At 39.0% G+C, this 13,359-nt stretch overlaps 3 protein-coding genes across 4 annotated transcripts; 2 read left to right on the forward strand and 1 right to left on the reverse strand.

Moving 5' to 3' along the window:
* The first annotated feature begins 32 nt into the window (after positions 1–32).
* LOC18013659 (glyoxylate/succinic semialdehyde reductase 1) lies at positions 33–1,671 on the forward strand. Its single transcript, XM_006418636.2, has 7 exons — positions 33–245; positions 344–454; positions 553–654; positions 743–844; positions 922–1,037; positions 1,128–1,377; positions 1,469–1,671. The coding sequence occupies exons 1-7, from the start codon at positions 141–143 to the stop codon at positions 1,550–1,552; spliced, it is 870 nt and encodes a 289-aa protein (XP_006418699.1). The 5' UTR covers positions 33–140; the 3' UTR covers positions 1,553–1,671.
* A 2,986-nt stretch (positions 1,672–4,657) lies between these two features.
* On the forward strand, positions 4,658–5,605 carry LOC18013639 (thioredoxin-like protein 4B). The gene is made up of 4 exons (XM_006418638.2): positions 4,658–4,836; positions 4,931–5,088; positions 5,186–5,252; positions 5,336–5,605. The coding sequence occupies exons 1-4, from the start codon at positions 4,711–4,713 to the stop codon at positions 5,432–5,434; spliced, it is 450 nt and encodes a 149-aa protein (XP_006418701.1). The 5' UTR covers positions 4,658–4,710; the 3' UTR covers positions 5,435–5,605.
* LOC18013561 lies at positions 5,507–10,817 on the reverse strand. 2 transcript variants are annotated; one of them, XM_024153779.1, is made up of 11 exons: positions 10,634–10,817; positions 10,188–10,249; positions 7,606–10,002; positions 7,369–7,509; positions 7,209–7,295; positions 6,820–6,972; positions 6,526–6,689; positions 6,298–6,445; positions 6,091–6,213; positions 5,919–6,006; positions 5,507–5,834 (listed from the first exon to the last, which is right to left on the reverse strand). In XM_024153779.1, the coding sequence occupies exons 3-11, from the start codon at positions 9,799–9,801 to the stop codon at positions 5,644–5,646; spliced, it is 3,291 nt and encodes a 1,096-aa protein (XP_024009547.1). In that variant the 5' UTR covers positions 9,802–10,002; positions 10,188–10,249; positions 10,634–10,817; the 3' UTR covers positions 5,507–5,643. The 2 variants fall into 2 exon arrangements, with proteins under 2 accessions (XP_024009547.1, XP_006418700.1); XM_006418637.2 differs by lacking the exon at positions 10,188–10,249.
* Between the last annotated feature and the right edge of the window lie 2,542 nt (positions 10,818–13,359).

Genomic DNA, 13,359 nt, shown 5'->3' on the forward strand with positions numbered 1-13,359 from the left:
ATTATCAAAACGACGACGTAACTCAAACTGCGTCTGGTTCATCCCTTTTTCATCAATTGCTCAAGACGCAGTAGAGAGAGAGTAGAGAGAGAGAGAGAGAGAGAGAGAGAGAGAGAGAGAGAGTGGAGAGAAAGAGAAAGATGGAGATAGGGTTTCTGGGTTTGGGTATCATGGGAAAGGCCATGTCAATGAATCTATTGAAACATGGATTCAAAGTAACTGTGTGGAACAGGACTCTCTCGAAGGTAAACAAAAGTTCTGTGTTTTGAGTATGGTTTGTTTGATTTGTTCAGATCTGATTAATCCCACAAGATTTCATTTTAATCTGATGAGTAAAACTCAGTGTGATGAACTTGTGGAGCATGGAGCTTCAGTATGTGAAACTCCAGCTTTAGTAATCAAGAAATGCAAATACACAATCGCTATGCTCTCTGATCCTTCTGCTGCTCTTTCGGTAATTTTGAATCTCTTCCTTTTGTGTGTGTTTTAAGAAACTGATAATGATTACGAGCCAAGTTACAATCTTTTGTGTGGTCTGATTGGTTAATATAGGTTGTTTTCGATAAAGATGGTGTTTTGGAGCAAATCTGTGAAGGAAAAGGTTATATAGATATGTCTACAGTTGATGCAGAGACTTCCTTAAAGATCAATGAGGTTTAACTCTTCTAGATAATGATGAAGATGACGATGATTAAAGGAAAAGAATCCATTTTTGTTTATGTTGTGTTGTAATAATTGGCAGGCAATTACCGGGAAAGGTGGTCGATTCGTGGAAGGTCCGGTTTCAGGTAGCAAAAAGCCTGCAGAAGATGGACAGCTCATCCTACTTGCTGCTGGTGACAAGGTAAAATTGATCTCAAGAACCTTTCTTAGTTGGAATTGATAGGAACTATATCGATATTATACTGCTTTTCTATTTAGGCGCTCTTCGAGGAATCGATACCAGCATTTGATGTGTTGGGGAAGAAGTCTTTTTACTTGGGGCAAGTTGGGAACGGAGCTAAGATGAAGCTTATAGTGAACATGATAATGGGAAGGTTTGTGTGTAACATGTCTGTTCTCTTTTTATTAGTTACATAACTTGGCATTTCATGACACTGATTGTTTTTGTTTCCATTGTTACAAAGCATGATGAATGCGTTCTCTGAGGGGCTTGTATTGGCTGACAAGAGTGGACTTAGCTCTGATACTCTTCTTGATATTCTGGATCTTGGTGCAATGACTAACCCGATGTTCAAGGGCAAAGGACCGTCGATGAACAAGAGCAATTACCCACCAGCGTTTCCATTGAAACATCAGCAGAAGGATATGAGGCTAGCTCTTGCTCTTGGTGATGAAAACGCTGTTTCCATGCCTGTAGCTGCGGCTGCTAATGAGGTTAGTTAAAACTCAAGAGGGTCATTAAGAAACAGATTGGTTCTCTCTTCTTGATTGGTATGAATCTTAAAAGACTTCTTTTTTTGGACAGGCTTTTAAGAAGGCGAGAAGCATGGGGCTTGGAGATCTCGACTTCTCTGCTGTGATTGAGGCTGTGAAATTCTCCAAGGAATAGTAAAAAACTGTCCAAAGAACCTGATTATTGTTTATCTTCCCAAATGGAGATTACTTTCTATTCATTTGGCGAAAGAACACATTTTAATCCTTCACAATAAGAAGTCTTTAAACACAATCCATATCATACCTCGGTTTCTCCTCTCTTAAACATAACAAACGCAAACCACGCCTCTCTCCTTTTTCACAGGGTTCCCATAAACACAAGTAAGGAAGAAAAACTTATCTTCCCAAGTGACTTCAAAGTTTATTAGTCTCTTGTCAGCATAAAGAACCTTCATGGGCACCTCTTCTTTCCATAGAATCGCCAAACCACCACTTTTACCGATTGGTTCAACAGTGTAAAGACCATTGTAACCCAAATGACCGACAACGTTCTCTAAGTATCTTCTACGATTTTTGGTCTCACAGAGGAATATGATATCCGGAATTAAAAGATATGCTGCGGAAGACTTGGGCAAAGTTGCTGAAGGTTACTTTAAACTTATTTTCGGTTCTGAGGATATTGGCTATGCGGAGGATTTTGTGAGGGATCTTGGTGATGGGTTCAATCACATTACCAATGATCAAAATGCTTTGCTATCTGCACCAATATCTAAGGAAGAAGTTAGGCAGGCCGTGTTTGATATCAATCCTTCCGAGTGTCCAGGTCCATATGGTATGAATGGGTTCTTCTTCCAACAATTTTGGGATCATATTGGGGAAGAAGTGACAACTATGGTTCAGGAATTTTTTAACACTGGTGTTCTTGAGGAAGACATCAACTTGACCAGCATCTGTCTCTTACCAAAGAAGGCCAATCAGCCTCAACTTGAAGAAGACATCAACTGGTGGATTTTAGGCCAATCAGCCTCAGTAACGTCGCATATATAATTATCGCAAAAGTCCTGGCTGGAAGACTTAAAAAAACGTTGCCCTCCATCGTTTCTGATACGCAGGCGGCTTTCGTCAAGGACAGATTAATAACTGACAACATCCTGGTTGCCCATGAGTTGCTACACGCCTTAAAATCCAATAACAAATGCTCTGAGGAATTTGTAGCTGTCAAGACGGATATCTCTAACAGCGTTTGATCGAGTGGAGTGGTCATTCTTGCAACATGCCCTTATAACTCTCGGTTTTAATACTCAGTGGATACTTCTTTTGATGAGTTGTGTCAAACCAGTTAAGTATCAGGTTCTCATCAATGGCAAAATTATCCCATCTAGAGGTATCCGTCAAGGTGATCCTCTATCACCTTATCTTTTCATTATCTGTACTGAGATGCTAGTAAGGTCTTTGATGAAAGCTGAGAGAGATAAAAAGATTACTGGACTCATAGTTGCAAGGTCTGCCCCCAGCTGTCTCTCACCTGCTATTCGCAGATGATAGTATGTTTTATTGCAAGGGGGACGACATGGAGCTTGATCAGTTGATTCGCATCCTGGGTTTCTATAGCCTTGCCTCAGGCCAACAGATCAATTACCAGAAGTACTCAAGCATCTATTTTGGCAAGAATATACCAGTTGAAAAACGGGAAGAGATAAAAGCAAAGCTCGAGATCATGCAAGAAGGTGGAGATGGAACATACTTGGGTTTACCAGAGTCTTTTGGTGGATCTAAAGTCTCTATTCTCAGCTATGTTAAGGACAGAATGCACCAAAAAGTCTCGTAAATTATTACGGAGAGGTCTCAGAGCTGTCCCTGGAAATGGAGAACTTAATTAACATCTGGTCTGACCCGTGGATTGAACGTTCTCCTGCTAGACCGTTACAGAAAATGAAATGGATCCAAACACCTGGTAATACTGCCTCTACTGTCCCTAAAAACATAAAAGATCTCCTCTGGCTTTGCTGGGATTTCACTCGATCAGGCTTGTACTCTGTCAAGTCAGGTTATTGGGTTCTTCAGAATATCATTTCCAAGGAAGAAATCCCCTCTGAACTCAATCAGCCGAGTCTTGACACTTTGTTCCAACTTATCTAGAAATCGGATGCAAGCCCAAAGATACATCATTTTCTTTGGAAATGCCTGAGTAACTGCATCTCAGTTGCGGCTAATCTAAAGCGCCGTCATATATCCAAAGATTTCTTCATGTATCAGATGTCAAGCTGGAGAGGAAACCGTCAATCATGTTCTATTCCAATGCCCTTATGCTCTCGCTTAATATGGGCTCTCTCTCCAGTTCCTGCTCCCCCTCATGGTATTATGTCTGACTCTCTGCTCCTTGGCTAATGCGGCGACTTTGGAAAAATAGAAATGAGCTTATTTTTAAAGGAATTGGCTATGATGCTCAAACCACGATGAACAAGATTAGGGAAGACGCAGATGAATGGGCTAATAGGAAGGAAGATGTTGTGTGTAAGAAAGGTGCTACGAACCCTCCATCTTGCCGAAATTTGAAGTGGATTCCACCTCCACCGAACTGGCTCAAGTGCAATATTGATGGGGCCTGGTCAAAGGAAAACAACCATAGTGAAAATAGGATGGGTTCTCAGAAATCATCATGGCAGGGTTCTGTGGATGAGTGTTTGGCGTTTACCTCAAATGTATAACATCCTTGAAGTGGAGGCTGAGACTCTGAGATGGGCTATTCTCTGCATCAGTAACTTAAGGTATGAAAACGTTACCTTTGAATCTGACTCAAAAGCCTTAATTGATGTTCTTTCAGAGGATAGTTCATGGCCCTGCCTTAGCACTGTTCATCAGGATATTCATCATCTTCTCTTCACGATTACTATACATAAGGTTGTTTTTGCGCCGAGATCGTGTAATGTTTTGGCTGATAGGATAGCAAGGGAGACTTCTTCATTTTTGAACAATGTCCCTAAGTTATATATTCTATTCAGCCAAGTTGGATAAATTCATATGTTGAAAATGATATGTATGCGTTGTAACAAGCGTTGTATCAGGATATTGGTTAATTAAAGGGTAAAATAGAATGTCAAATGCCAACGCTTGACAATCATAGGGTGAAATAGGATCTCAAATCCAAAACATTCACAAGTAGAAGCAAACGTTGCAACCTGACGTTTCAGATTTAACCCAAAAGAAAAAGAAAACAGAGAATCTAAAATGTCGAAAACGCCCTTTTGCTATATTAGCCGCAAAGATGAATAAACTCGAAGAAGGAAGAGAAGAAATTCGGAATAATTCAGAGAGAGAGAGAGAGAGAGAGAGATGGATTGTCTGCTTAAGACGCTAACGAAGAAGGAAGAGATCGATCGAATCATCAGAGACACAATCGATAAAGTGCTTGTGTTACGATTCGGCCGGGAAAAAGATTGTCTTCATCTTGATGACATTGTAATATTTAGTTTGCTTTCTCTCTTTGAATCCATTTTTTTTCAAAATTCCCTCAGTTTTGTAATTTCAAAAACCCTAATTTCGAATTTTTCAGCTTAATAAATCGGCGAGAGATGTGTCGAAATTCGCTGAGGTAGCTTTGGTGGACGTTGATTCAGAGGAAGTTCAAGTTTACGTCAAGTACTTCGACATCACTTTCTTACCTTCGACTGTCTTCTTCTTCAACGCGCATCACATGAAATTGGATTCTGGGTAAAATTATTCTTCTTCTTCTTCCAGAACAGATTAAAAAGAAATAAAGCTTTGATTTTTTTTTAAGTTAAATTCTGGTTTTGGTGAATTTTTACAGAACTGCTGATCATACCAAGTGGGTAGGTGAATTCCATGAAAAACAAGACTTAATTGATGTTGTTGAGGTAAAAAAAAAAGCCAGTCAATTGTATCAATCTCTATTTTTTCAAGATTAAGAATTCAAAATCCTCTGTTTATATATGTACAGGTGATTTTCAGAGGAGCCATGAAAGGGAAGATGATTGTTCATTGCCCAATTCCACAAGAGAGGATACCAAAGTACCAACTCTTATACAAGGATATGTAGAAAACTAAGATTTTATTGTTCTTCTTTTAATAAGATTTTGCGAATTGCAAAAACTGTTTTCTCATCCGTTATGTTATTTACATGACATTATACTTCTACATATATGTTTTTTTTTTTGTACACAGTGGAAGAATGAGATAAATATATGCGGATTTTTGACAGTGTCGATGAACCAAACCGTTTCTTGATTTCTCTGATGTTGTGTAAAATCAGGTTTTGTTATCTCTTTTCTTGCTTTTAGTGACGAGTTCCATTGACATGGATCGAAGCCGGCTTGTTATCTCGGTGAACGGAGGACGTGAATCCGGGTCTATGGACCAGCATTGTTCCATCAGCTTCTTCCACTCCGGTGAACAAGTTTTCGGTATTGGTGGTCGAAGCGTGTTCTTCACAATCCCACCTTAGTGTTTATAAAGAGGAAAACAGATAAGTAGTGGCTGCTACTTTGAGGTAAGTGACAAAAAAAACTAAGTTATAGACTTACCAATGATTGCTCCACAGTGCATATCTGCATAAGGCTCTTCTCCCGTTAGAATCTCCCATAGCGAGATCCCATATGAAAAAACATCGACCTGTTCAGACCAGCAATATGAGTTGTGTATTCTAATGGAAGACAAAATAGATATTTGGTTAGAATAGTTTTGTTTTTCTTTTACTTTCTCGGAAACTCGAGTGCTGCTTCCGATCAAGAGTTCAGGAGCCATCCATGGAAGTGTTCCTCTTACTCCACCGGATACCAAAGTGTTACGTTTGATTCTAGATAATCCAAGATCTCCCACCTGCAAGAAATTCAGTCTCTCATGCTTTCAGATTCTTGGAGCAACAATGGGGAATGAGATTGTTTTCATCAATATGTTACTTACCTTGCAAATAGGCCGTTGTGGATCCCTTAGATTGACGAGTAAGTTCTCGCATTTGAGATCAAAGTGGACGATGTTCTTCGAGTGTAAATACTCCATACCAAAAGCAGCATCCATTGCGATTATTATCTTCTTCCGATCGTCAAGCAACCTGCGCTGGCGTTGTGCCTAGATTTAGTCTATCGGATACGATGCTAAGGAGAATGCTGCAGCGATGAAGAATAAAATTACCTGTCCCTTTTGAGAAGAGCATGCCTGAGTGATCCATTCACCATGAACTCGGTAACAGTTGCCAAGGTTCCTCCAGTTCCGTCAGGGACTATACCGTAGAATGCAACAACGTTAGGGTGATGAAGATTTGAGAGTATCTGTGCTTCCCTCCAGAAGTCTTTGGTCTAATCAATCAAAAAACAATTTAGCGTCATCTTGTGCACTTCATACCAAAACATCAGATTAGCATAATGGGACTTGAACACCACCAGCAAGAAGAAAAAAGAGAGAAGTAACAAAAGATTGAGAACTTACCAAGCGATCTTGTTCAGATGATCTCCCTGCAAAGCAGCTCTTCCTTATTCTCTTTATAGCAACATCCGTTCCTCGCCATGTTCCGTGGTAGACAGTTCCATATGTCCCGGATCCCAGTTCTGTTAGGTCTTCAAGATCAGCGTTCTTTATTATCTGTAGAATTAGCATACGTTAAGGTTAAAATTTCTATAAGGCATCTCAAACAAGAGTATCGTCTTCATTGAGTCTTGTTTAGAGAAAAAGAAACAATAGAGTTGATCAGACACAAGCTGAAGGAGACAGAACTCAGATTAGCAATATACAATTCTTCAAGCGCGATTACCAAATGGGAATAACTAAAGCCATGTGATTACGGATTATTTAATTTACAAAGAAACAAGCCCGAGTACCTGCAAACCATACACACTGGCTTCCATTTCAGCAATGAGTGTGTCGTTAAAACTATTCTCTTTTTCGCCGATATTGGCTTCAGCTTCCTGTCGACGAGTGACAATAATGAGACCGAGATCATCTCTTAACTTATAATATGGTAAACAATTAAGTTACTACCTCAGAAAGGAACACAGTATCACTGCTCTTCATCTTTGTGAGTGGGCTGGTTTGTGGTGAATCGTAAGTTTCACTGACCGTCGTTGGCGCTGGTTTATTGATATCAATGCTTGGGATTCTCACATGGCCTATTTGTGTTCTCTGCAAGGTCAGTTTATTACTGTTGGAATATGATAGATGATAATCATGTATTGAGACGAATATAAATTAGAAACAGGAGGTTTTTGCAAAAGTCACCTTCTTTTGTGTTGGATCAAGTTCTAAACCTCCTGTCTCATGAACAATTGGGCTGTTTGCTGATTCTGAGGAGATGTTGAACAAGAAATCCTCATTAGATTGCCCTCTTTTATTCAACAAGATCCCTGATATTTCCAAATTCCTTGCCCGAACAGCATGACTTCTAGGTTCTTGAATAAGATCAGAAGCTTTCTGATCGACTCTTTTCTCGTTCCCCGTGTGGTACAGAATGCCTGCTATTTCCTCATTTGGGGTGTCAGGTGCAATGCCTTCTTCCAAGGATATTAGATTCCCGGATGAGGTTCCAGCCATCAAACGATCATTATCTTGCTTTATTTGCTTCCACGGGTCAACAACCATATAGGTCTGGTTTCTATTGGTAGGCAAGTTCTTGCATGCCATGTCAGTAGGGGTTGCTCTTGTCCCCAGTAGTTTCCCACCTTGATGACAAACTGTTTCACTGTTCCCTTCTTGATTCTTGGTTTCTTGATTTAGATAAATCTCATCATAATGATTGGCTGCGGCAGAAATGTCTCCATGTAATATTTGGCTATCACCGGATAGTCCTGGTCCTCCCTCACTGGACTTCAAATCGAGTATATTACTTTGTGTACGACGGTCAGCTAGATCGTTATTCCTATGCACCTGCACTGGCTTTTCTTGTGTTTGTTTCTTTGTAAAGTTGAATGGTGAAGATGGGCTCTGTCTCTCTTGTGAAAAGTAACTAGAGTGTCCACCATTAATCTCCAGAGTAGAGTCCGAGTACGAGTGTGGGATTCCCAAGAACGAATCATTTGAATTTGTAGAACCAGAAAACGAGACCTTAGATTCTTCGGGTATGCACACTTTATTCGCAGACCTGTCAAGGTTAAAGCCAAAAGTATCAACATGACTGATATTGGGAGTCTCAGGGTTTTTGTTGATGCCACTCTGGAATTGAATCCCATAAGGGTTCTCTGCCTCCTGCTTGTAAGTCTGACAGTTTACTGAAGGCAGTGGCCGATTTTGATGATATTTGGAATCAATCGTCTCAAAGTTAGAGGGATCTGGTTGAACTGGAGTGAAGGAATTATTGCTCTCTGAGCTCGAGTTGTTGCCATGGAATTGTGAGAATGCACCGTTTGATTCTCTATGTTGGAATGGTGAAGGAGAAATAGGAGGTGATGGATAGGAAGACATGTTATACTGAACTCCATTGAAATGTTGATTCGTGTGCATTGCAGTAGTATCCAGCCGAAGTATCTGACCCGGTGGTCGAATACCTAAACTTGGATTGCGATCCAAATGGTTTACATGATAGCTTGTATCACTAACCATACTCTGACCACCGACGATTTTCCTTGGATTAGGGTCACTATATTGGCAATCAGAAGTGTTTTGCTGAGCCTTGTTTCCAGGCTCCCCAATAGGAATCAAGAACAGCCGTGGCCTTTGCGAGCCCTCGAGCCTTTCTAGCCCATTATACTCTTCAATCATATTCTGAAGATCCTCGTCCGAAGATACTGATATTAGAGAGTCAAGCTCATCCCCTGGAAGCTGATACTTGATTGAATGCAGTTGTTGGCATATAGCTGAGGTCTTCTTCTTGAGTTCTTCCCATGAGAGGTTCTTGCGTATAGAAACGATATGCGTCTCTCCCCCTACATATTTCAGTTTATCATCTGTGGATCTTGGCATAATCTTCCCACCAAAGCTGCAAAGAAATTTTACTTTCCCGAATCTGTCGAAATCTCCTCCTCCATTATAGTTGTTTGACTGAACACGCTCTGGTAAGTACACAGAAGGTGCAGACCTCCCTGTGACACACCCTTGGTTTGAGTTTATTTCACCAAAAGCTTTCCTTGTTATAACTTCTTTCTCACCACCAACGTTGTGGCAAGCGTTAAAACGAGGCGTATAGCCACCGTTCTCAACCCGTGAAGAAGCCCTCGGGTCGCGTCCGAAATCATATGCATCAGAAGGACATTCCGATTCTGTCCTCCTCGGTTCTTGAAACCGAGCACCAGTGTCATATCCCAGTGGTTGATTCTGATAGTAAAGGTCCCCAAATCTATGCCTTTCATTACGAGTATGATCCTTGAGAAACTCCATTGAAAACTCCTCGCCGGTCTGAATTGAAACGTTTTTATTCACGTTTCTTCTCTCAGCAAAGACATGAGCCGGTTCTGCGTTTTGCCGAGCCCATCTATCTGACATAGTTGACGTCTCTCAAACAAGGCAATGAGTTTGTGAGTTGAATCTCTGAGCTGCCATTAAACAAAGAAGCCTTGAACAAGGACTTTCACTTTCTATATTAGCCAAGAAGAGATCACAGAAGATGTGACAATATCACAAACACAGGATCCAACAAGTAAGCCAAAATCAGTCAAGACCTTCAACTTAGAAATAGATGTGGACCTGAAACATGGAACAAAAGAAACAATTCATCAAGATACAGTCCTGACCAACGAAGAGTTAGACACAGACAAGAAAATTGAAATGAGGTATTGACATAAGCATTACCAAACCATACCTAGAAGTGGAATTACTAAAAACTATATATTTTAAAAAAATAACAAAACTTGGTATGTTCCTTAATAAACCTGCATCAATTATGGCCAGCACAAAAGCTAAAAGAGCCAGCTCAAAACTTCACGTGTAGGACCTGGAAAGATCAATACTATCTTATTATGAATCATAAGTATCACTGGAATCGATCATTAGCCCAAACCCTAATAGCGTAAAAGATAAATGAATCATGAAACAACCACCAAATTCAAATACGAATCGAACCCGAAATCATTGAATCATCTGAAAATTTCTACCATTTTGAGAATTCGAATAGAATAATGGAATCACCTAGATGAAACAATCTAAAATTCGGAACTCCGATTTCTCATGTTGAACCAAAAAAAATCATCCGAAATCGATCGCAATTTTGATTAAACAGTTTAGAATTGAAGAAGATACAACACAATTAATCAAAAACACGATCATCAGATTTGGATAAATTCGAATTTCCGAAACGATGGGGACGAAGATAAATTACCTTCACAATGAACATATTCGAACTGAGGAAGACGGAGAATCGAATCTGAGAGGGGAAAAAAAAGGAAAAAAAAAATTGCTTCGACGAATAGAGAAGAAAACGGGAAGACGAGAAGGAGGAAGAGAGGATGAGAGAGCGTTGATTACACTTGCGAGACCGAAGAAGATCAACATTTCCGAGAATTAAGCGCCATCGAACCTTACCGGAACTTACGCTGATTTCAAATTTCGCACTTCAAAGATTTTGGAGAATGTACACAAAGAAAACGATGAATCAAACTACGTCGTTTTTTCTATCTGCTTCCCATATTACTAGATCCGGCCCATATTTTAGCCCAGGCTCGTTTAGCCCTTTTTTGACATCAAGGTGTTCGTTGGTGTTTTTTGTACTCAATTCGTAAGTTTTTTTTTCTAAACTAGACACTAGTGCCTTTGATCAAAGCTCTTTGAATTGATATTCGATATATATTAAATCGTAGAAAAAATTGAAAAATAAAGATATTGTGGAAGAAAAATAGTTTATTTTGTAATCTTATTCGAAAAGAATAGAAGAAGATGACTATAGTCAATCAAAAATTGTATGGTTATGATTGATAATAACACCATAATAATACATAGAGAATGAGATAATTGATACTTTCGTACAAGAAAGATAAAGTAGTTTCCTACAAAATATTTTGAGAGAATGGGATCATTGATATATCCCTTCGTACGAGGAAATAGGAAAAGTGGCAGTTTTCTACAAAATTGGATTTACTAAGTCTCCTATTATTTAATGTTTTTTTATGATACTGTGAGATTTTCGAATTACAAGCTATTATCTTCTATATTACTCGGAGTCAGCTTTATTCTGATTTTAAAAAAGAATTTTCCATGCAAAATGGGGTTTGAACCCGGAGCAAAAGAAAAACCGACCCTTAGAGAAATGCTGAAACGTTTAATAGGTTTCTCATTAATTTTGTTATTATTAAATTTAAGAAATATAAAAAAAAAAGAAGGAGAGAGAAATTGGTGAAAGAAGAAGAAAGAGAAAGAAGAATTTTTTGTCTGACCAATTAAAAACTGTCACGTGTGGGAAAAAACAACTAAAAACGTCTTCAAATAAGAGATATCTTGGCCAAATAAGAAATGATACATTATTTTTAAATTAATAAATTTTTGCTTAGATATCCCGTTAAAGATACTCTTATGGGACTATTTGTAAATCTCCCATCATATGTAATAACAATACTAAAAGCAAGAAGAAGAAAGACATAAACCTATTGAGTTACTATTTGTACTAAAGATTCACCACTCACGTCACTTATGGTCCTCATCACGTGTTTCACTATGTTGCTGGCAAATTAGTCACAAACGTGATGTCTGTACAATCCGACCTTCAGTTTTCTAAATCTCGGTTTATTTTCAATTCTTAATTCTAGTCTATTTTAATTTTTTATTTATTTTATATTAAGCTTTTTTATTTATTTTTATTGCAAAATCCCATCAGCCCAATATATGAAACCATAACTATAAATACTTTTTTAATCTTTTATTCTCACATTTGGAAACCCTAGATACATTACTCTCTTCTTTCTCCCTCTTTCAGCCATGCCATCCTCTTTCTCTCTCTCGCCATCACTCTCTTTCTCTTTCTCTCTCTTTTGGTCTCTTCTCTCTCCTCCTTCATCTACTTTTCTTTTCTTCTCACGAAAACCCTAGCTGCTGCCGCTACCTTGTGTGATGTTTTCATGGCGAACCGTGAGAAACCACGCAACTATCTACCTATCAAATTGAAGCCTCGAGTGTCATCTTTCCAATAAAACAAATTTTGTCCAACTCGAAGATCTGTGTCAGTAGTTATCGCCGTTTTTGTGCCGAGTGTCAGATCTGCCCAAAGAGAAGGAAAAAGTATATTTTCTTCCAGAAAGATATTTGTGAGGACTTGTTACTTCACCCTCTCTTTCATGCATGTTTATTTGTAGTTAGTCTTTTCTTAAACCAAACTTAGATCTGTTTGCTAGGATATATAAACTCTATTGTTTGTTTGTTGATGATTGATGGTTGTTGGGTGGAATGTACAACGACTTGAATTAGATTTTAAACTATAAAATCCTAAAATGTGGATTGAATGTTTGTTTACCTGGTAAACGTCTTTTTGTTACAACTTGGTATCAGAGCCCAGGATTAGACCACTCTAGCTCTGTTCTAGAGGGGTCGCGCCCGTGTTTAAAAAAAAATGATTGTGAAAACATTTTTCTTAAAAATCTTTTCTTAAAATTTTTTTAAAATCTTTCTTAAAAAAAAAGAAAACATTTTTCTTAAAAATATTTAAAATGTTTTCAAACCTAGAACAACGACAACTTAAATACGCTGATCTAATAGATTCTTTTTTTTCTTTTCTTTCCTCCTTTCAGATTTGGGTTCAAGACCAAGGAGACTGCTCGGAAGAGGGTGACTCCTCAATCGCAGGTGCAACTCCGAAACACCCCGTGGAGATGAAATCAGATGCAAATTCCTTGGTGTAAGGGAGCATCTGCAAAGGGAATGATCGAGCCAAACCATGAGGGTTTACTCAGCTCCAGCTTTTAAGCAGTCTGGTTCTGCCTTCATGTCCTCCTCTGCAGCCAAGCCAAGAGTTCACTGGCTGGTGGAGCATGGAAGATGCTGCAAATGCCAGAAGACCTAAGCAGCACCAGTGGCGCCTCAACAGAACCCACTTGAAGGGTGGAGAGGTTTTTCTATCCT

Source organism: Eutrema salsugineum, unplaced genomic scaffold (assembly GCF_000478725.1).
Source record: "Eutrema salsugineum unplaced genomic scaffold, Eutsalg1_0 scaffold_4, whole genome shotgun sequence".
In the NCBI taxonomy this organism is placed as follows: domain Eukaryota; kingdom Viridiplantae; phylum Streptophyta; class Magnoliopsida; order Brassicales; family Brassicaceae; genus Eutrema; species Eutrema salsugineum.